The sequence below is a fragment of the Schistocerca americana genome, chromosome 2, assembly GCF_021461395.2.
Source record: "Schistocerca americana isolate TAMUIC-IGC-003095 chromosome 2, iqSchAmer2.1, whole genome shotgun sequence".
NCBI classification, from domain to species: Eukaryota; Metazoa; Arthropoda; class Insecta; order Orthoptera; family Acrididae; genus Schistocerca; species Schistocerca americana.
In genome coordinates this window covers 2,741,800-2,765,970 of record NC_060120.1, presented here as the reverse complement: position 1 = coordinate 2,765,970, position 24,171 = coordinate 2,741,800, and the positions used below count along the sequence as shown (strand labels likewise).

Sequence of the window (24,171 nt, the reverse complement as noted above, 5' to 3'; positions counted from 1 at the left end):
ACTTAATCGAACTTACATAAAACATGTTTTGTTATTAATAAACAACTTTCGCATTTATCAGTGATAAGCGGTCTTGCTTTTTATCATGATGAAAAACTTTCTATTGACTACAAAATAACGACAACAGTTATTCACATTTTTTTATGTTTGTGCATGTAAACCGTTCTTGCACCAAAAGTAATTGGTTTGGTTCCATAAAAGCGCAGAAATTGCGCGATCAACTAAATTTTATTACTTATAAAATGCAAAATATATTCTACAAGGATATAAAATACACAACGAACTAACGTGTGCGGTTCTAATTATGTGCAACACAAACAAGCCAAGACAAGTCGTCGGCTCCCGTTTCTTCTCTTACACAAAATTTATGTTTCTTTCTTTACCAATGCTATCAGTGCTACGAGTAATCCTACCGTTTACCATGTCATTTATGTACGTAACCGAAACTGCAGAACCATACCTTTGGTAGATCGTAGCTCTAGAGGAAATGATAGTGGTCGACAAATTATATTGCGTCTCTCTCTCTCTCTCTCTCTCTCTCTCTCTCTCTCTCTTCCTCAGACACACACACACACACACACACACGAACTGTGTGCCTGTTCAACGTCATACGATTTTAGTGTTGTCCTAAGCGTTCTACATACTATAATTTGTAGGGGAAGTATGGAGCATCTTTAATGTTTTGGAAAACGGATGGCGACTTCTAAGCAGCCATAATACAGTTTGAGCAATAACGTCTTTCAAATCATTACCCTGAACGAAAAATACCTGACGACACGCACTTTTTCCTTACTCTGTCACCCTGGGGGGAGGGGGGCGGGAAGGAAGTGCAAGGGGTTGGGGGGGGGGGGGGTGAGCTGCTCCACTTGCCTCCGCGTATGGGCGTTCTTTGTCGGTAGCACACTATTTATTACGTGCTGGCGATAGCAAAGCCGGCTCCGAGTACAGACTGCTCCGCTAATTACTATGGAATTGTTGCCCGCCACGAGGTAATACAACAAATGGACAAATATGTAATATCCGGATAGTAAAGAAATAACAAATGCATATCATTACATTAGGTGCTGAAAGTGACCTCCTCGTGCTTCAGTGCCATTTTACGCGCGCCTTTAAGATGATGTACAGTTTGCGTAACTGTGTCACATCAGTTCTCAAAATTTAATTACAAATAGTGTCCTTCAATTCTAACGTTAGTGGGTTATTTGCGTACACTTCCCCCTTTAGACTACCCCACAGCTAAGCCGCAAGTAGTTAGGTCTGTCAAACGCGGCGGCTACAGTGCTTTGCTGACAGTCCTTTCTTCTGTGGATCTTTTATGAATTCGAGAGACTGACTCGCGTAAAGTGACAGATCGTCCCATCCTGTTGAGAGACAGGATACGAAAGTTCATGGGGAGAGGAGGGGGGGGGGGGGGGGGGGGCAGGCAGTCGACTGTCCGCAAAATTCCTCAAACATACGCATATATGCAGCAGCGTTTACTATTGTTTAAAAAAATATGGGACCCACAATCCGACTTGCTGACACGGCACGCCACACACCGATTTTCTTCACCGTGAAGAGATTCGTCATTAATGGTATTGGGATTGTTTGTTGGCCAGTGTCTGGTGTTGTGGGGGTTCACATGTCATGTCAGTTGGGACCAGGCGTCACCACAGTGCAGCAGCGACGGGTCCAGCACTCCACTCAACTGTTTGACGTAGCCACGTGAAGTAATCCACACGTGTTGCTTTATCGTCCTCTTTCAGTTCTTGGACACGTGTATTTTTGTAGGGCATCGTCCCTGTATGGTGTAAAACACGTTGAGAAGACCTACACAGACGTTGAGTTGTGGCGACAATCTACGTGTCATCATTCGTGCTCGAATATTCGCTGTTAAGGCGGGTGCACGAACTGCGCCGCTTTGTCACCAAATCCTGCTGGAACGGGAGCGCCAGGAAACTTCTTTTCAAAAATGTCCCCCGTTTTGTTAAATGAACCAGTAGGCACCCACTACTGCGATTCTCTCTTGAAGTGGGTAAACCTTGATGAGATATTTACTTCGCACGTCTTAACTAAATCACAACGGCTTTCATATTGACAATACAAAGCGTAGTAGCAACAGCTTCGAAACAACAGATGACAGCTGCTGGCGACAATGAGCAGTGCAGTAGTGCTCGGTGCCGGTTTGTCGTGCGCCATCCTGTACTTTTCGCGGTGAGACTCAAGTTCTGAGGATTAGACCGATGGTCCAGTAATAGCTGCGCAGTGGGTGCGGTGAGGCTTGGCAGATTTTTGAGAACTGAATTTAGGGTCGTGCAACAGGCGGTGCAGCGAGGCTTACCAGAACGTGAGGATGGAGAGTGGTCCGGCTGTGACCATCGGGTTGGGCACGCGCGGCCTGCCCTTGGAGATGGAGCCGTCCATCCTGCTGGCCTGCTGTGCTGCTGGCGGCCGCTCTCGCGACTGGCTGGACACCGACTGACCCCGGCGAGCCGCCCTATCACTGGATTCGCGATTACGCTGGCCTCGCCATCGTCCGCAACAATCGCGGCGTTTCAGATAACGTACACGTGGACGGCTTTGCACTGATCTCGCGACATCGGATCCGATGAATGCGTTCACCGTTTGAAACAATAATATTCCGATTGCGCCCGTAACATCCATACTAGGATTGTTAATATTTTTAAAAATATCGGGAACGCAACATATCGATATTTAAGAAACCGTCAAATTCGGTCACCGATACATCGATAAAATGTATCGATATATCGACAGAAAAATATCGTCTGCGCATTGTAAATATACTGCCGCTTTTAGAACGGTATATTTAAGTTTTGGTTTATTATTAGATATTCTGTACGTCAACGAGCAAGCAGCTTGCTTATTCCATTTAGAACAAGAGCTGAAACCAAAACGTTGCACGTTCACGCTTGGCGTTAACCATTTTGCTAACAATGACAGCTGCATGAAAAGTGACACAATAAAAGGCGTTCGATGGGGACCACCGTTCGGTTTCGTCGCCTGCAGGATTTGTCCGGAACACTTCATGTCAACTTCCCTGTTGTTCGTTTCTGCAAATGCCGGCGACCTACCAATCGTAGTGTCAAAATTGCGTGCTGAAGTTGAATGTTGCAGTTTCTGTTAGTAGCGCCGAACGCCGATTACGTCAGCATTTCCCCTCCCACGTCTCCGCCCACCGCAAAACCAGTCTTGTCGTCTAGATTTTTGTTGTTCATCGTTTTCAGCAACTGTTTCTGAAGAATGCCTGTTTAAGAAATAGAACACTAGCTGCTTTAGAAATTGTTTTTTAACGCAGCTATATGCTGTTTCTTCACATCGGGAATCTTGTTATTCCATTCACACCGCCATTGCCCCCCCCCCCCCCCGCGCCACCAGTCCAACTGGACTTCTTCTTTGTGCCACCTATACTTGCTTCATACATCACAGAGAAAGACTGGACGCGATGAAAACTCAAAAAGCAGTAAGACTGCTTCACACAGTGAAAGTAAAATTACGTTCTACTGTAATTTCAGAAGAACAACTTCAAATATTTACCGAAAATTGCGAAAGAAATATAAAATAAAAATACTGGCACTCGATATTGCCATTCCGATATCGATGCATCGATTCATCGGTGAAAAAAGATCGCCGTCATATACAGTTATTTTTTTTAATGTTATATCGGTATTTTATCAACATCTCTAAAACAAAACCACCAAAAACAAGGGCAAAATATTTATATTTAAAAAAGCACATGGAAATTCTGCTTCACACCTTCCTAAGAGAAAGTCTCCTCTCTTTCGAAACCAACCACGTAAGCGCAGACCAGATGTGGCTTAAATTCGAAGAAACAGTAAGATAGGTGCCCCAAATTTCGTCAACTTAGTACGTTGGACTTCTATAAGTCCTGAAAGTGACGTAAATGTTAACAGTGCAAAAACGGAATTACAGAAAACGTGTTCTTATTCACGTCGCCCATAAATATTCTCTAAAGTACAATTAATTGAAGTGTATTTTTCTTCCTAACATTGCCAGGCAGTTGCACTAATATGAATCACTTGAATGTCATGAATAAACAATTTTTTCAAGTTTTTTCAGCCTTCCAAATCTGTGTTCCATATGAATTTATATGTCTGTGTAGGTAAACAGCATATTTCGCGATAACAAACTAAGCATTTCGTGTAACGAACCAATTTCTCTCCCCTTGCATTTTCCCATATGAAAAATGAAGTAACCTTCATAAACAGCAAATAAAATCAGTGTTTAATAACAGCTCCAAATTTCGTCGCTGGAACGAAAATAGAAACTGCACAGGACAGAAAATTACGAACATCCACAGATTTATTTTATTGGCCGCTACAGCAACATAGGCCAGACCCTCCACTTTAACGGTTACACACCAGAAAATATGACACACGACTGAAATACAGCCCAATATTTGAACACAAATCAGTCCTCGCGCTAGAAATCGTTCAAATGGCTCTAAGCACTATGGGATTTAACATCTGAGGTCATCAGTCCCCTAGACTTAGAACTACTTAAACCTAACTAACCTAAGGACACCACACACATCCATGCCCGAGGCAGGATTCGAAACTGCGACCGTAGCAGCAGCGCGGTTCCGGACTGAAGCGCCTAGAACCGCTCGGTCACAGCGGCCGGCTCTAGAAATCGTAGGCTGGTAATTTGACTATTACAGTAACTCACCTCAGTCTAAAAAAATTAATTCCTTCGTACACGCATGCTACACGTGCTCCACACAACAAACTCTCTCAACAATACAGTGGACAATGATAACTCATGTTCGCGCTGCTAAACATTTCTTACTAGCTGTGGAAACCCGGAAAATTCCTAGGAAGACGAAATTAGGAGCGAGGACCATATTAGGGGCCCTTACCTTGTTGACGGCAATTCAGAGATTCATACCAAGTACATTAATAAGTGACGGAACAGATCCCCACTGTACACAAAACAGGCCAGCAGCAACCAAAAACGCATGCTATTTAATAGTTTCCACAAGGAAACTCTATCCCGAAATCTGACAGAAAACCAAAAGAGATTCTAGTCTCATTTAAAGTACACCAGTAGCAACAGACAGTTAGTGCCTTCACCGTGCAATGGAAATGTCACAGATGACAATTCCACTAAAGCGGAATTGCTAAAGACGGTTTTACGATAGTCCTTCTCCAAAGAAGATGCAGTAAATAATCCAGAATTCGAACCAAGAACAGCTGTCAACATGAACAACTATAAGCAGATACCACCTGGGTGTAGCAAAGTAACTTAAGTCTCTTAACAGAGGCAAGTCATCCGGCCCTGTTTATATACCAGTTAGGTTCTTCTCGCAGTATGCTGATGTAATACTTCGACATTTAACACTCATAGACAACCGCTCGCTCGACGACAAATCCGTACATAATGATTGGAAAGTTGCAAAGATCACACCAATATGAAAGAAAGGAAACAGAAATAGTGTGCTCAATTGTAGACCCATATGACTGCAATAAATTTCCAGTAAGGTTTTGGAACATGTACTATGTTCGTACATTATGAAATAACACAATCTTCCTTTTGAAACGCATCTAGCTTTTTTATTCACATGAAGTAAAGCGGACTATACGCAGAAGATCTCAAGTTGACTCGATATTTACAAAATTCTAGAAGGCTTTGACACTGTTCCTCACAAGCGACTTCTGAATAAATTGCGTGTCTATGTACTATCGTCTCAGTTGTGCGACGGGATTCGTGATTTCCCGCCAGAATTGTCGCAGTTCGTAGTAACTGACGTTAAATCAATTGAAGTGATATCTGGTATTCCGCAAGGAAGTGCTATAGGCCCTCTGCTTTTCCTAATCTGTATAAACCATTTAGGACAGAATCTGAGCAGCCCTTAGATTGATCGCAGATGATGCTGTCATTCACGGTCTACTTATGAATCAGAGTATCGAAAGCAACTGCAAAATGATCTAGACAATGTATCTGTATGGTGCCAAAAATGGCAACTGACCCTGAACAGTAAACAGGGCGAAGTCCTCCACATGAGTATTAAAACGAATCCGTTACACGATCAATAATACAAAGTTAACGGATGTCGATTCAACTAAATACCTACGGAGTACAATCACGAACAGTTTAAATTGGAAGAATTACACAGAAAATATTGTAGGATAGGCGAACCAAAAACAGCACCAACTATTTCCTCAGCACGCGAAAATATTTTTGTTGACTTCCACCTACACAAGGGATAAATGACCATCTTATAAAATAAGAGAAATTAGAGCTTCCGCGGAGACATTTTTGTGTTCATTTATTCCAAGCGCTAATGAAGAGTGGAACGCCCCACAGATTGGGAACCACTGTTCCAAATAATCCAGAACTGTCTACGTAACGTAGGGTAGGGGTTAGTAATAAAATACCTTCCTGCAATATATTTCTACCGTACAATGCAACTTAACGGAAAATATTAAGTCCACGAACTTCGATCGATAATATTAATTTACTTCCATCTTCGCATCATCAGTGTAGTTTTTTATGGAGAGATCCTGACCTTTTGCTCAAACACTCAACTTTTAAAGCACGAATAATGCAACAGAAAGGCAGCAAAATCGTAGTGGTTCTGAAGATCACCGAGAGTGAGCAAGTGAGTGCAATGGTCTTGATAAATTGTAAAATTAATTTAGTTGTATCGGCCAACTTCTTTGCGAATTTGTCTAAACAAGAGCATTGGACACAATGTATTTATCCTTGTCAAACTAAATCTGTAAGCAATTATTACCTGTATGTGTAAATATTATGTTTACTGTTTGTGTTTTGTTGACATGTCATTGTAAAAAATTACTTATGAATCCATAATCAAAGCCACTTGAGCCAATACTAATTACATACATCAGAACGAAATGACCAACGCTGCCAGCCCCATGGCCATCTCTTATCTTAAGATCTGTCAATGAGATGTCAAACTGCCTTTCCTGCTTCTCAGCGCTGCAGGATGAACTTTTCCGGAATTGTTCTTATGATTCATTCGGTGTGTGTAAAATACTGCGAAACTATGAGAAAACTTCTACATCCTTAGACAGTGACTAAGGCTGTCATCAATCCGTGCATTGTTTTGGACACCCAGTCCTGCAAGTAAACGCTGTTTGCTAACCAGCAGACGGTAACATAAACTTCGACAAGTATGCATGTGCAAAGTAACAGGCACTGCAGCGACAACACCCGTTATCAAATACATGAAATGTGTTCGCAATTGCGAATATGGACAACCATCATCCATATAATGGAATTAAGACAGTGAAAATTTGTGCCAGACCGGGACTCGAACCGGGAGCTCCCGCTTATCGCGAGCGGTCGTCTTGCCATTTTTTTAAATCTAATTTTGTTCGTTAATGTTCGTTCTGTGCGGACGTCCCATGACGCTTATTCCAAGTTCATCATTGATCAGTTCTTTTTTACTTCGGAGGGCAGCTAACCCTCTGACCGAACATGCTGAGCTACCGTGGCGGCTCCATTAGGCAATCCGAGCGCAGGGACTTTGCATCGTAATTTGAAATAACACAGCCACTGCAATATCGTATTTATCCGCCGACACCGGCAAGGCCGTCTTTCACCTATTGGAGTCCCTGCGCCCATAGGATAATCGGATCCCTATGACCTTGACAGAGCACTGTTTTGTTAGAATAGACAATGAAAGCAGATAATCGAGGTTCTAGATATATTTTTATTTCTTTACAGCCACATTAAATGAATAGGTAATAAAATATAATCCACAGAAGTAACTGTTTTAGCATTCACAGGTTAGTGCTTATAAATGTGTCGATTGAAGAGGTACACTTCTAGATTTACGATGGGCAAAATCGTTAATCACTTCTTCAAAATCTGTATTTTTGAGCATATCACATTCTATGGACGTCAGCGACAAACTGGTTAATCTCGCTTGAAGTACTGAAGGTTCTGTAATTAAAAAAATATAAGCTGCAGTATACTATTTCTGGGTTAACTCTGAGCTGTGATAATAAATCAACTGTCGTAATGCGAAAGCAAAGCTGCATTGTAATAATATCTTCTTGTCGTAATGCAAGTCTTTCATACTGTGAAAGTTAGCAGTCTGACTGCGAGAATTTTGAACAGTATAAACTGCCTGAATAATTAACTCGAACATGAAACCCAGAGTACTTGGCTTTGCAAGGTTGTATCACAAGTTGGCCCTGATTGAATAAATAAAAGAAATCATAATCTTTTCTTCTTGCCTCTATTCTGCGCAAATCTGGATAACGTGTTGCAGTACTGTTCTGCCTTGCCCGCCTCTATGCTAATACTGCAAATTGCTGTATCTACATAGAGAAACCCGAGAGGTGCAATGCGTTCTCTGCCAATTGCAAATCGAACACACACGCCTGGATAATCCATTAAAAAGAATTATAAAAGAAAGGTTGGTAAGAAAATGAAATATGCGCAAAATTAACAGCACAATGTTCTTTTTTTGTATAATGAGAAAAAGAGCTCAAGGTAGATTTTAAATTTAATGAACTTCTCAACATCCCAAACAATACACTTTCCTATCTCTGAAATCTAACAACTTTCAGTATAATAACCAAGTTAGTCCGATGGCACAACAATAGTGCTTAATTTTATCAGCCTAACTCTAACACAGTTGAACCTCGACTCTACCAAAGATAAACGTTGTCTGCTCCACTGCGCCCTTGCGCAGCTCAAAGATACTCACTTACCTTCTGCGAAACAGCTTACAACATCGCTGCTCGCTTACAATGGATTCAGTTAACAAAAATTCAGATACCAAAATTATGCATGACACTTATCAGCATTGTACTTCTTAGTTCATTTTTTTAATTTTTTCAGTTTGGAGAAGATGCGTTCCGCACTGCAGTTGGTTACCACCATGCTTAAAAAGATTCTCAATGCGATTTCTACGTTTGGAAATGTGTCTTCAGCTTTGTTTTCTTTCAAAAGGTGATATATTTCCAATATACTATTAGTTCCCCCATTTTTACTATGAACAATTTTCAAGTATTCTGTTAAATGCAGACATTCCGTTTCTAACTCTTGCTCGTTAACGTCATCATAATAAATTTCAGCATATTCTTTGCAACTTCGTCTCAGCTCTTCGGAATTCTGAGTTTTCAAGCGAAAAAATGAACCAAAACGTTGACTAATGTTCTCATACGAACTTATTCGCTGTTTTAGATGAACGCTCAGGTTATCGGATATCGGAAGAAAGGTTTCTACTTTGAATTTCTCTTTTCTATCCAGTTGGACTGACGGTGCAGAGCCATCGAAAAATCTCTGGCGTGAGCTTCTACGTTTTGTTCTTTGAGGTAGGTCCTTGCAGTCAGATTCCGGGTTTTGTGTCTTTGGCGCGCGATTCGAAGTCATAAAATGTATCCCTGAGGTTAATGATAAAATCACAAGTGAGGCGAACAAATTAGTTGCAATGTGCACTGTTATTGTTTATTCCTGAAGTTAATTACTTGTTTTGTCTAGTCTTTCGGATATGGAGCTCCGAATTTCCGTTAGAATAATAAATTCTACCTTTCCCATTTTCTGGACAGACTAAGGGCTTTGCCTCTAGTTTCTCTTGCCTGTTCTGTATCTACTGTGATGGACATCAAAGTCTCTATAATTTGTTAATGACCTTCATGCAAGGCACTTACTGCATCAGCTCGGGCGACCATCTGGTTTCTGAAACATTTTTAACAGTTTTTTTTTGAAACCAAATGTTCTGTCAATATATTCCACCGGTGGTTACAGTTCGACAAAAGTTGTACAATTTCTGAATCTTTATAAAAAACTTTATTGCCCCTGATGCACACCCACCAGCTACTAAGTTTAGTGAATGTCCCGCACATGGTAAAGAAGTGGCACATTCACATTTCTCCTTGATTCTTGCTTGTAGACCAGTATACTTCCCCGACATATTTGAAGCAATTTCGTAGCTTTGTCCTCTGCTGTTTGTTTTTTTGTTTAGGAATATCATGATTTTTGAAAAAATTTCAAGATGGTTTCCGTTAAATACTCAGTTTTGTGGTCTTTAACAGGTATGAAATTCAGTCTCTTTTCAACAGAAATACGGTCTTTTACGTACCGAATTATAAAAGTTAGTTGCTCAACTTAAGACAGATCGGGCGTACTGTCAACGCTAATGGAAAATATTTTGCTGATGTAACTTCATTTATAATTTTTTTAGGACCTGTTTTCCCATTACGTCAAAAAACTCATTACAGATATTCGCTGATAAATAAGAAGTGTTACCTTTTTCAGAATTCCCAAATTTTTGTAAGTGATCTGCAAGAAATGGATAATTCACTCAATAATTCCACATATCCTAAATAATTTCCGTTGTTGGGAGATCCTAGGATTTTATTGTCACCGCGAAATGGAAGTCCTCTCGATGCTAAAATTTTTACAACAGCTACAATCCGTTTGAGTACATTTCTCCAGTAATTCACTTCTTTTTGATGTTTAGATAATAAGTCTACATCTATTCTACCAGCCGCTTTACCTCGCGCCAGGTAAGTCACCAGAGACAGCCTATGTGCTGGGCTATTTTCATGTGTTAAAAGTACGTGATTAATGTGCTTCCAATCATTACATCCACTCGGAGAGCATAGATTTACATCAGAAGGGTTATATAAGCAGCATGAAAAAAAATCGAGTTTTTGGAAGGCGAGCACAACAATCATTTACTTTCGATGCTTTCATTGCTCTCTAATTTCCGAATAAATAATGCTTTATTAGCGCGCCCGGTTAACCGTGCGGTCCCCGGCACGAATCCGCCCGGCGGATTAGTGTCGAGGTCCGGTGTGCCGGCCAGTCTGTGGATGGTTTTTAAGGCGGTTTTCCGTCTGCTTCGGCGAATGTATTACACTTTTAGATAGAAGCAGCACAACACTGATTACATGTAACTAGTTAAAACTTTGTAACAGGCTGGGATTCTCGACATAACATTACTACACTCCTGGAAATTGAAATAAGAACACCGTGAATTCATTGTCCCAGGAAGGGGAAACTTTATTGACACATTCCTGGGGTCAGATACATCACATGATCACACTGACAGAACCACAGGCACATAGACACAGGCAACAGAGCATGCACAATGTCGGCACTAGTACAGTGTATATCCACCTTTCGCAGCAATGCAGGCTGCTATTCTCCCATGGAGACGATCGTAGAGATGCTGGATGTAGTCCTGTGGAACGGCTTGCCATGCCATTTCCACCTGGCGCCTCAGTTGGACCAGTGTTCGTGCTGGACGTGCAGACCGCGTGAGACGACGCATCATCCAGTCCCAAACATGCTCAATGGGGGACAGATCCGGAGATCTTGCTGGCCAGGGTAGTTGACGTACACCTTCTAGAGCACGTTGGGTGGCACGGGATACATGCGGACGTGCATTGTCCTGTTGGAACAGCAAGTTCCCTTGCCGGTCTAGGAATGGTAGAACGGTGGGTTAGATGACGGTTTGGATGTACCGTGCACTATTCAGTGTCCCCTCGACGATCACCAGTGGTGTACGGCCAGTGTAGGAGATCGCTCCCCACACCATGATGCCGGGTGTTGGCCCTGTGTGCCTCGGTCGTATGCAGTCCTGATTGTGGCGCTCACCTGCACGGCGCCAAACACGCATACGACCATCATTGGCACCAAGGCAGAAGCGACTCTCATCGCTGAAGACGACACGTCTCCATTCGTCCCTCCATTCACGCCTGTCGCGACACCACTGGAGGCGGGCTGCACGATGTTGGGGCGTGAGCGTAAGACGGCCTAACGGTGTGCGGGACCGTAGCCCAGCTTCATGGAGACGGTTGCGAATGGTCCTCGCCGATACCCCAGGAGCAACAGTGTCCCTAATTTGCTGGGAAGTGGCGGTGCAGTCCCCTACGGCACTGCGTAGGGTCCTACGGTCTTGGCGTGCATCCGTGCGTCGTTGCGGTCCGGTCCCAGGTCGACGGGCACGTGCACCTTCCGCCGACCACTGGTGACAACATCGATGTACTGTGGAGACCTCACGCCCCACGTGTTGAGCAATTCGGCGGTACGTCCACCCAGCCTCCCGCATGCCCACTATACGCCCTCGCTCAAAGTCCGTCAACTGCACATACGGTTCACGTCCACGCTTCCACGCTGTCGCGGCATGCTACCAGTGTTAAAGAGTGCGATGGAGCTCCGTATGCCACGGCAAACTGGCTGACACTGACGGCGGCGGTGCACAAATGCTGCGCAGCTAGCGCCATTCGACGGCCAACACCGCGGTTCCTGGTGTGTCCGCCGTGCCGTGCGTGTGATCATTGCTTGTACAGCCCTCTCGCAGTGTCCGGAGCAAGTATGGTGGGTCTGACACACCGGTGTCAATGTGTTCTTTTTTCCATTTCCAGGAGTGTATATTTGATTTATATTTGTTGTTACTCTCCCAACACGTGAAGTATGTCGTTTCGGGGATACTTACTTATATATCGTTTTTGAACTATTTGTTGAAACTTGACCCTGTTGGGTTAGTTACATAAAAGCAGTTCTTGATTAGAACCCAGCCAACTTAGGGACACGTAGTCCTGCTATTCACGTTTTATTCTTTTCGCTCATATTATTTTTCTTTTCTTCACATATACTTTTCATTGTATCGACCTACTGTCTTTTGCACATTCAATGGAGATTCATCTTCATTCGTTTTTACCTCTTCTTGAAATCCTTGAAAGTGTTAGATTTTTGTTTTGAGTTTTTTTCCATTTCGAATGTCTTCGTCTGATATATTTATACTATCTTAGTCTTCGAGGGACAGTGATCCATTAATCGTTATCTGAAATACTGAAAAATTCGTTACGCTAATCCTTGTTCCCCCTTTTTTTCACAGGCGTAAAAGACAAAAGCATGTATTTGTCAAGAAAATGTGGAAAGCAATTGGAATAAAGGGAAAAATTCCATACAAGCAGTGCATGCTATATCCAGCTACAGGAAACTGGTAAAAGTTTATGCGTGGACTGATAACAGAAATAAAATTAAGATTACGAACGCGGACGGAACAAGGATGGGTGGGAGGAGACTATTCAGGGATATTTCTGTTAGGTTCATTGTTCCTTCTGAATATGAAGCAGTCATTTGTATCTGTTTGCAATTCCAGGATTGCTCAAAGGATTTTCTATCTTTTTCCCATTATTCCTGTTTTCTAAAATTTGAGGGTCGCAATTTATTGAGGCTCTTTAAGTGGCCATAAATAGCGACTGTCAATAGCCATTGTTAATCCCACTCTTTTGCTTTTAAGATTCTCTTATACAGTGAACTAGGTGTCTGTCTTCCCTAATATTTCAGTAAATCAGCTAAGCTGTAACGTAGCTGTCTTCGACCTTGCTGTCGTCGGCCTTGCGTTCACTTACGTGGCTTAATATCTACTTATCTAATATTAAAGGAATGTGGGAATTCTGTTTTTGATTAGACGCCAAAGGCCTTCCGATAAACATGTAAAACAGACTAGTTATTGCAACATCGATAATTTTAAAACAAACAGATCGTCGTCAAAATGAGCATATGGTCAAATCTGATCATGACAGAGCATCTTATTAAATCTCCTGATGATAGACAGGTGCAAATATTGCGATAGAATGATCGTAGTGGAAAGAATAAGTGACTCTACGTGTGCTGCATCGTGACTGTTTATTACCAGTGAAATAGGTGCTAAGAGAGGAAGATTTTCTTAACCAAGTGCGACATGACCGTATTTACTTATTCCCTAGCAAGAAGAACGTAAGACTCCGGTGCCTGCGTAGACAACAAATTTTAAAACCCATGTGCTCCAAATTCTTGCTATAAAGTGGGGAGCGTGATAGTGATATTTTTTTTCGTGAATTACAGTGCTCATTCTTAATTAGAAAGAAGGTCAGCGTTGGCCGTAATATTGATGGTTTATTCACAGCGAAATCGATTTTCAATCATATAGTGACCATCTTCAGCGCTGTGGTGAACAAGTTAAACTCATAGGCACTGGTGTCAGGTTATTATCAGTAACCAAAGCTATGAAACGATCACAAAAATAATGGGCCGAATGAAAGTCTAGATAAACAGCTTCACTGAATTTTACTATTTTCACAAAACACACTGGTCAATGCGAATCGTATCTCATCAGGCGATTCCACACGTCTGTATGAATGCGTATCATTCAGTGCAGTGGTTCGCAACGCTTCTTAGGCCATTACCCCTGCCCTGGGTGCAGTTAGGCATTCACTAGTATCCCCCCCCCCCCCTTGACTTCTGCTCCCCCCCCCCTGCCGCACATTATCACCAACTTTATCACCTAACTAAACTGTAGAATGAAAAACTTTTCTTGCAACACTTTTATTTTCAAAATGATGGAAGATGAATGACATTCAGTTTCTATGTCTGTGCGTGTGTGTTAGGATGATTGACGAAGGAGCTCGTGGTGCATCGCAAGGGCCATCCTCAACTCCTCGTCAGAAAACAAGGTTAACTGTCCACAGGGAGGGTAGGTACACACTTGTTACAGAAAATGGTCAGCCTGCGTTACTCGTCCCCATTGCGGCGCTTGCGTGACCTGCAGACTGCATGTTCCACATCCACGAGGATCTTCTCAGCACGGATCTATGGAACGAAAAAGTAATCTCATCTAATCTACTGCAACCACTTTTAAAACCAAACAAGTTCAGATGTGAGCACTATACGTACTGTTCTTAAATCACTTCATTGCTGCACCCCTTACTTCTGAACTGGCAGAAATTGGACGACTTCAGCTTGTTAATGCTTTTTGTCTACCACTCTAATAATAATAATAAAACTGTGAACAGCACTATAGGAGTCCTTACGTAGTTACTGCTGTGTCATGCTGCCAATTAATCCATTTATCTGTTTCGAAGGAAGTAATGAAGCAATTTCTGGATTACTGCAGATACTATCTACAACTTGGAGAGGACATTTTCTTGAGATATTTAGCATTTGTTACATATATGTTTCACTTTTATCATCAGCGATGTACGGGAGAGAGCGCTTCATATGTGTGAAGTGGGTGGACTAAGTGACGAACCTGTGACCTCCTCAGCATTAATGCTGCAAACTGAGAAAAAGTTATTGTTGATAACTTACATAATCAATATTTTGGTAATGGTAATGATCTTTTGAAAGTAATTTAGTTTCGTGACTGAAACGGAGTCGAATCGTTTAGTTTCTACCCGTCAGAAAATTTCATTTTGCCCCTCAGGAGGTAATTACTCCCAGGTTGGAACCACTGATCCAGTGTGACATTTCATTCCATGGAACCATAAAATGCGATCCTTCAAAATGGTTCAAATGGCTCTGAGCACTATGGGACTTAACTTCTGAGGTCATCAGTCCCCTGGAACTTAGAACTACTTAAACCTAACTAGCCTAAGGACATTACTCACATCCATGCCCGCGGCAGGATTCGAACCTGCGACCGTAGCGGTCGCGCGGTTCCAGACTGTAGCGCTTAGAACCGCTCGGCCACCGCCGGCCGGCTGCGATCTTTCACATCTAAAAATCTTGCAGTAATAATATGCTGGGCTATTATACTGTTTTCGAATGAATTTTCTTGGTAACCCCAAAAGCTGTCCCCCTTTGTGGAGTACATATTCAGGGAGGTTAACGATCATTTGGGAGTGGAGGGTGCTGGGTGGGAGGAGAAGAACTCAGTGCTGGTTGTGGCAGCACTCAGCCAGCAGCAGGCCGCTGTGTACCGTGAGCAGAAGCTCGCCCCCTCCGCCCCCCACCCCTACGCCCCCACCCTATTTCCGAGCGAGGTGGTACCACTATGTCCAACTGTTTTCGTAGACTTCTTCTCGGTAGACATCCAGCATTCATACCTCTTGTCGTTAGAGTTGTGAAGGGCCTGCGTCTACCAAGAAAAAGTCTACAGAAACAAATTGAATATAGTGGCATCTATAATGGCTCAGACGTTTAGAAGAGTTACCTAGTTACGTGTCTAGAGGCCTGGAGGTGGTACCAACGAGGCACTCAAACTGGCAGCTAAATAAACATATTGCACAAAATTACGGCTCTTGCTATTTATTGCCTTCGAGACTTCGACCAGCCACAGTCCCATTTCATTTGCACAAGATCAAATTACAGAAACTAAATATTTTATACTAATTTCTTCGGTTCATCGCTTCCTCGTTGCGTGTACATGTTGGCGTGTAGGACAGTGGTTGGTGAAAATTTTGCTCCAGTTCTGAGAAGAAAACCTATTCGCCGCAATGTTCGTACAGAAAGGAAGGAAGGTTCGAATTTAACTTTCAATCAATGTCGAAGATATAAGAAGCTGAAATACTAGCGCACGTCGCCTAGGGTGAGATAGAAAATATGTGTGTGTGAAATCTTATGGGACTTAACTGCTAAGGTCATCAGTCCGTACGCTTACACACTACTTAACCTAAATTATCCTAAGGACAAACACACACACACATGCCCAAGGGAGGACTCGTACTTCCGCTGGAACCAGCCGCACAGTCCATGACTGCAGCGCGTCAGACCGCTTGGCTAATCCCGCGCGGCGGTAAGATAAAGAATCAGCCATCAAAGGGGAGCTACGGAAACCACTGAAAAATCTAAATTAGATTCATCACCCTAGGATCTGCAACCCGCTTCTCCCAGATATAAGTCCGGTGGCCTAACAACTGTGCCAGCTCACAAAGGTCGCTACAGCAACTCGCTCTGCGGCACTCCTTGCAACTGAGAATAAATCCTCCTGTTGCGCTACTTACTAATCTTACTGTTATAATCTCTTTTCCTGTTTTTATTGGAGTACAATAATCTGTGTTACATCTAACTTGAGCGTGGCTCCTGCAGTCTGACTTGTCTTTGGTTTTTCCAGTTTCCTTACAAGTTTCAAAGATGGTGGGATATCATGAAATGGCCGCACCAGAGATGTTCGCTATTCAGTTTCTGCTTCTTCTTGTGCTCTCTCCCTGCATGGGCGTAGGGAGGACATGGTTATTTATGGATTTGGCGTGGTTAGTTTAAGGGGTGGAATCATGACCTTCCTGTCGCCACCCTGTTAGCCCCGGCACGGGATATGTGTACCCCAGCTGTCTGCGTGTAGTGTTATTATGTGAATGTGAGCTAAAGTTGTCTAAATGTTTACGAATTGTGTAACCGAGGCGGGCTTGGGGTACTAGACCGACATTTACCAAGAGGGATATGGGAAACCGCCTAAAAACCACTTCCACTCTGGCTGTCACTCCAACCTCGTTGCTAATCAAATGGTTCAAATGGCTCTGAGTACTTAGAACTACTTAAACCTAACTAACCTGAGGACATCACACACATCCATGCCCGAGGCAGGATTCGAACCTACGACCGTAGCAGTCGCGCGGTTCCGGTCTGAAGCGGCTAGAACCGCTCGGCCACCGCGGCCGGCCGTTGCTAATCCCAGAGGAGAATTCGATCTAGGACTGGCGTACCTCCTCGTTCCGGAAACAGCGTTTTATCGCGCACGTCTCTATATTCAACAAAATTTGGAATGTTGAAAGGTTTTCATTTGTTTGTTTATGTGCAGCAGAGATGTAGTATACTGTGATTCTTCAGCTTCTCCCGGCGTATTTGTTGCTCGAACAGTCCACGGGTGTACTGCCGGTCCGTAGTGTCCAACGGGCACAATATTTCGGCGATCAGACACGTCGCCATCGTCAGGTGCGCTGACGAACTGAGCTCCTGGGGGCGGGCGGCCGATTTAAATCCCCTCCCCCCGCGGACCGCTCTCTTCGCCGTCCGCGCCCGCGCGCCGGCGGTCGCGAAGACGTGGCCCGCCCTCAGGAGCTCAGTTCGTCAGCGCACCTGACGATGGCGACGTGTCTGATCGCCGAAATATTGTGCCCGTTGGACACTATGGACCGGCAGTACACCCGTGGATTGTTCGAGCATGTAGTATACTGTCTACGTAGCACATCCGGGCGCTGTTTGGAAAGGTGGCTCCGGGCGCTTTTTAAATTCTCTGTTACATGAACCACAAAGATTGACCAAAATGCCAAAGAAGCGAAAATCACCGCGCCAGTTGTTATAAATGACACTCTCAATAAAAGACAATGCAAAATCAAAGAGCTGCACACCCTGTATGACGTTTGGCACTCGCACTGTGTAGTCATCTTCAAGAGCACTCAGAATTTACATGGGTTTAGCGACTGTCATTTAGACTCCTTCTGGTTTAAATCGAATAGACACCATCATATATCCCGATATGTAACTAGGTATCAATAAGCGTTCTGTACCACCTGTGACTGAGATCAGATGTTTTCGATAATCTCTAGTGACATGTGATGATCGCTAGCTTAAGAGAGTTCCTTGCAAGTCAATAGATTTGCCACAGTTTTAGGACTATTGGGATCATCTCTCTTCTATAACGTAGAGAACGCTTATACAGCAATAGTGCAACCTATTCTCGAGTGCGGGTCGAGTGTTAAGCATCCCATCAGACCGAATTAAAGGAAGACATCAAAGCAATTCAGAGGCGTGATGCTACATTTGTTACCAACAGGTTCGATCAACTCGTGAATATGGAAATTCCTGGTGGGAAGACGACGTTCTTCTCGTGAAACATTTAGAACAATTTAGAGGACCGGTATTTGAAGATTACTGCAGAACAGTTCCGTTTCTTCCAGGGTACATTTCGCGTAAGAACCATGAAGATCAGATAAATTGGGGCTTGCACACAGGCATGCACGCAGTCGTTTTTCTCTCGCTCTGTTTGCGAGAGGAACAAGAAAGGAAGTTCAAAATGGGTCCAAATGGCTCTGAGCACTATGAGACTTAACTTCTGAGGTCATCAATCCCCTAGAACTTAGAACTACTTAAACCTAACTAACCTAAGAGCATCACACACATCCATGCCCGAGGCAGGATTCGAACCTGCGACCGTAGCTGTCGCGCGGTTCCAGACTGTAGCGCCCAGAACCGCTCGGTCACTGCGGCCCGCAAGACATGAAGTGACTTGTAGTGGTATAACCTATACAGCGGCGTGCACCGTACGATGGCTTGCAGAGTATGTAAACGGTGTGGATGAAAACATGGAAACACCAAAAACACAACACATCAGCATGCCTAATTAGTTGTATGAAAACTGTTCGCATTCAAAACAGCTTCTAGTCGTCTCGGAATGGATAAACATGGGTCACGTGTAGTTTTCAAGGGAGTCTTATACTATTCTTCCTTGCAAAATAGCGGTAAATTCAGATAACGATGATGGAAGTGGATAGCGATCAAACAACCTTCTCTCCAAAGTACCCTCAAAGCCTCAATAATATTGAGATCTGGAGACTGCGGTGTCCGAGGGAGACCCAACATTTCATTCTCGTACTCACAAAACCGATGCGAGCTGTGGGAACAGGGGCCCTGCCGTCCTGGAACGCAGTATTACCATTTGGGAACAAACATTGTACCATAGGGTGGACTTGTTCAGCCAAAAGGGTCACATAGTCCTTGGCAGTAATGTGACCTTGCAGAGTAACCATAGGGTGTGTGGAACACCACGATATGGAAGCCCAAACCATCACTGAACCATTGCCGTGTTTCGCTCTTGGTACGTAAACTCTGCCAGAAGTTGTGAACAGTTTGAAAGAAAACTGATCCAACCAAATTACATTCTTCCACTATTCCATAGTCCAGGCCTTGCGGCACCATGCTTTCCTGTTACGGGAATTTTACATCATTGATGAGTAGTTTTGGAATTTAGCTCTCCCAGCATTTCCTTGGTTGTGGAGCTCCCTCCTTCTTGATTTGGTGCCTACAGTGTTTTTGAGTGCAACATTCAGTGCTGCAGTGACTTTTGCAACTGTCGTAGTCTTTATTTTTCGTTACAGTCCTCTTTCGTGACTGTCCGTCACGATCACTCGACACAACTTTCGTCCGTGTTGTGTGTTAGGGGATGACGTTTTTCCGCTTTCCCTACATGCGGCATAAAACTTGGACACGGTGCCTCTTGAAAACACTTCGGCTGCCTTCGTTACGGAATGAGTCACCGTAAGAGCACCAGCAGTTTTCCCAGGTTCGAATTCATGTAGCTTCGACATAATGCACTCTCAACTGCAAATAACACTTTTCTGAGAACAGTTGACACTTGCAATGTCTTGAGGACACTGCGTGGGTGCCGTTCGTGGTGAAGAACAACAGCACAATCAGCGGTTTGGCCAACATGTGCATTTACACTGAGGATGCCTTTTAACTCAGTGTCGGACCTCACGCGGCGTAGGTGACCATCTTAACGTGACAAGGACTCAGTAAGTCGTTGGGAGTCCACTGCAGAAATGTTGAGCCACAGAGCCGACCATAATTGCATAAGTGTTTCCAGTGCAGGATGTTGTGCACGAAGTGACCTCTCGATTCTGTCCCAAAAATGTTCGGTGAGATTCATGTCGGGCTATCTGGATGGCCAAATCAAGTGACTGAGCTACCGAGAATGTTCTGACAAGACGCATTGTCATCCAGAAAACTTCCGTCGTTGTTTGGGAACATGAAATCCATGAACGGTTGCATGTGGCCTACAAGTAGTCGAACATAACCATGTACCGTCAGTGATCGTTTGAATAGAACCAGAATGCCTCTTCCCACGCCCGGGTTCCCGGGTTCGATTCCCGGCGGGGTCAAGGATTTTTCTCTGCCTCGTGATGACTGGGTGTTGTGTGATGTCGTTAGGTTACTTAGGTTTAAGTAGTTCTAAGTTCTAGGTGACTGATGACCATAGATGTTAAGTCCCATAGTGCTCCGAGCCATTTGAACCAACCAGAGGGCCCAGTCCATTCCATGTAAACATAGCCCACACCATTACAGAGCCACCATAATCTTGGACACTGTGTTCTTGACAACCTGGGTTCACTCGAACCCTACCGTCAGCTCTTATGAACTGAAATCGGGAGTCATCTGACCAGACCACTGTTTCCCAGTCGTCTCCACCCGACATGGTCATGAGTCCAGGAGAGTCGATGCAGACGATGACGTACTGTTGTAAGGTGTCAGGCAAATCCAACACCTTCCATGAAAACCCTGACATGATAAGCAAATCCAGTAGTATGTCACATAGCTCCGAATAAATCGTGACATTAAATTAACCAAAGTAATACGAGTAACGAGTGAGCTAATGGAATACCACAGACTAACACAAGAATGCCTAAATGCATGTCATGCCTTCCCACCGAGAGACAGACGCAGTTCCGAGGGTAGAAACGAGAACAGAAGCCGAGAACAGAACCGTGTTAAGCTGGAAGGCCCTACGATAAGGGACGGATGGACACTTACGCCGCCAGCTAACCGCTAGGACCACATCACCCGCAAGTTTTAGCGTGAGAATTTTTCGCGTCTCTGTTACGTTACGACCACCCCCCAACCCACGTTAAAAGCTAGAGCCCTCCAGAAGAACAGTATAGATCTTACGATAACACTAAAGGACCACACCAGCTGCAAGTTTTAGCGTGAGACTTTTTCCCGTCTCTGTTACGTTGCAAACTTTAAAAACATTGCCCCACCACGAAAAGTATAACGTTTCTCATTGGATAGACATAATTTTTGTTGGCGGAGCTTAAGGTTAACATTGAGACCCTGATTGGTCAGATGAAAACACAGCCAGATAGTTTTTTTTAAACCAACTTCGGTAAATTGTAGTAAGGAGAAGTTAGGAGAGAGTTGCTTCCGAGACAGCGAGCTGTATGGAGCTGCGCCGGCCGCCGCCCCCTGACGAACACCGACAAGGAAATGAACGTACGCGATGCTGCATTTTTGAGCGCATAAGGCTTCACTCAGAACTGCAGAAGTCTCATCTGTTACATCCCCTTTTTGCGTAATACTAGTGTTGATCGTCAATTGAAGCTCGTGGTGTTCACATTTGCCACTTGAAGTAAAAATCTGAAACACGATGATTTTTTTGTTATATAGTTATTGAGAAGCCACATCAGCCACTGTAATTTACGACAAGTTAGATAAGTAATTAAAGATAATTGAGGGCCACTGTAGACCATTTTGATAGTTTTCTCTTTTGTGAAACTTTATTTAAACCTAGATTATAGATGTGATATGGCATACGTCATCCTTCGATCCACTGTAGAACTTGGAAACCCATTCAGGGAATATTCGTTCACATTTTTGTTGAACGCAGTTGGTTTTTACCATCCTGTATTAAAACATTCCCTTTTATCAATAGTGCAATTTATAAACAATGTTTTGTGAGTAGAATAAAATTTCCAATGGTAAACTTAACTGCTTTTTCGACGTTATTTTACCAGCTAACTAAAAATAGGAAAGCCTTGAACCCCTTCCACTAAATTTAGTTAGTATTAAGATTCTTTTACAAGGAGTGCAGTGGAGCTGGCGCTGAAATCATTAAGTATTTGGTTATATCATCGCTAGTCTCACTGAACTCTTCCGAACTCTGCATGTCATGTGTGGTCTGGCGTCTCCTTACCAGCAACAGGTCCCAGGTTCAAACTAGTCAGTTCCCAAAAAAACACGCTCAGGGTGTAGTTGCGCGAAATTGGTAGGGAGACACGATATAGAACAAACAGACACCACGCAGCATGTTAGACTGTTAGCAAATGGATCTGCGTCGGTCGTCTGGTGCCACGGCTCCCTACCGCCAGGTTTAGTTGCACTGTCCCAACGGACACGTCCGTCGTACGTCCCACTTGGATTTGTGAGGTTACTCCACGCAGTGCTGCCTGTCTGTTAGCATGTTAGAACTGACAACTCTACGCAAACGCTGCTGCTCTCGGTCATTAAGTGGGGAGAGGTAATACCAGGAATTTGATGTTCTCGGCACACTCTTGACACTGGTCATCGGAACACGATTTCCGAAATGGAATTACCTTCCCGTGTAGCTGCAACTACCGTTCTGTTAGTTCCCGTCGTGCGGTCATAATCACTTCGGGAGCCTCTTCACTTGGGTCCCCTGGGTACAAGTGACAGCTCCGTCAATGTACCGCCGTTTTATACCTTGTGCATGCGATGCTACCGCCACATATATATCTTCATATCACTATCCCGCGACTGTTCTCACCTAAGTGTAAATAATGGCTTTCAGCGGCCGCTGTTTCGCTCGCCTAGACTATATGATGTGAACAGATTTCTTATTTCCTTTTCTTAAAATGAATTTTTATGTTTTTCACAAATCGCAAAACCTAAACTTTTAATAAATGAAAAGCACCAGTTTATTTTTGTTCTACAATAAACTTTTCACGAGAATGAAGAATACAGAAGCGTGGCCTTTTGAGAATGTAATTCTGAGCAAAAAGCGATGCTGGTAGCGCGTTCTTGTTGTATTTCGATAGAAACTTTCATCCCCTAACGGATATTTCTTTTACCTAACCGAGTAGTCAAATAACATTTTCATTAGCTTTAGTTTAAAATTTTTTTAATATAAATAAATATTTTCTTAAGATTTTTCATTCCCTATTCTCCTCCTTAGGGGTTGAAGTCCAAAAAAAGTAAAACACACATTTTTCTAACGGAGAATCCAAATACAAATTTCCATAGACTTAGCTTTGAAAATGCTTTCATAGTGAAATAATTTCATAAAACATGTTTTTTGCTCGAGTATCATGTCGTTTTTGGAAACCCAGAATCTACTCTGTAGGTATCAACATGGATTCCGGAAACAGCGATCGTGTGAGACCCAACTCGCTTTATTTGTTCATGAGACCCAGAAAATATTAGATACAGGCTCCCAGGTAGATGCCATTTTCCTTGACTTCCGGATGGCGTTCGATACAGTTCCGCACTGTTGCCAGATAAACAGAGTAAGAGCCTACGGAATATCAGACCAGCTGTGCGGCTGGATTGAAGAGTTTTTAGCAAACAGAACACAGCATGTTGTTCTCAATGGAGAGACGTCTACAGACGTTAAAGTAACCTCTGGCGTGCCACAGGGAGTTTTATGGGACCATTTCTTTTCACAACATATATAAATGACCTAGTAGATACTGTCGGAAGTTCCATGCGGCTTTTCGCGGATGATGCTGTAGTATACAGAGAAGTTGCAGCATTAGAAAATTGTAGCGAAATGCAGGAAGATCTGTAGCTGATAGGCTCTTGGTGCAGGGAGTGGCAACTGACCCTTAACATAGACAAATGTAATGTATTGCGAATACATAGAAAGAAGGATCCTTTATTGTATGATTATATGATAGCGGAACAAACACTGGTAGCAGTTACTTCTGTAAAATATCTGGGAGTATGCGTACG

General features: G+C 43.4%; 1 protein-coding gene across 2 annotated transcripts in view; it reads right to left on the bottom strand.

The window, feature by feature from the left end:
• LOC124594969 (probable multidrug resistance-associated protein lethal(2)03659) overlaps window positions 1-24,171 on the bottom strand; it is a 294,614-nt gene that overhangs the window by 178,854 nt on the left and 91,589 nt on the right. Inside the window, exon 1 of one of the 2 annotated variants that reach the window (XM_047133489.1) lies at window positions 2,321-2,443. The exons of the other annotated variant lie outside the window; for it this stretch is intronic. Coding sequence (XP_046989445.1) covers window positions 2,321-2,403 — 83 coding nt within the window. The 5' untranslated portion in view covers window positions 2,404-2,443. Of the gene's footprint in view, window positions 1-2,320; window positions 2,444-24,171 lie in introns of those variants that run through there. 2 annotated transcript variants of the gene reach the window in all.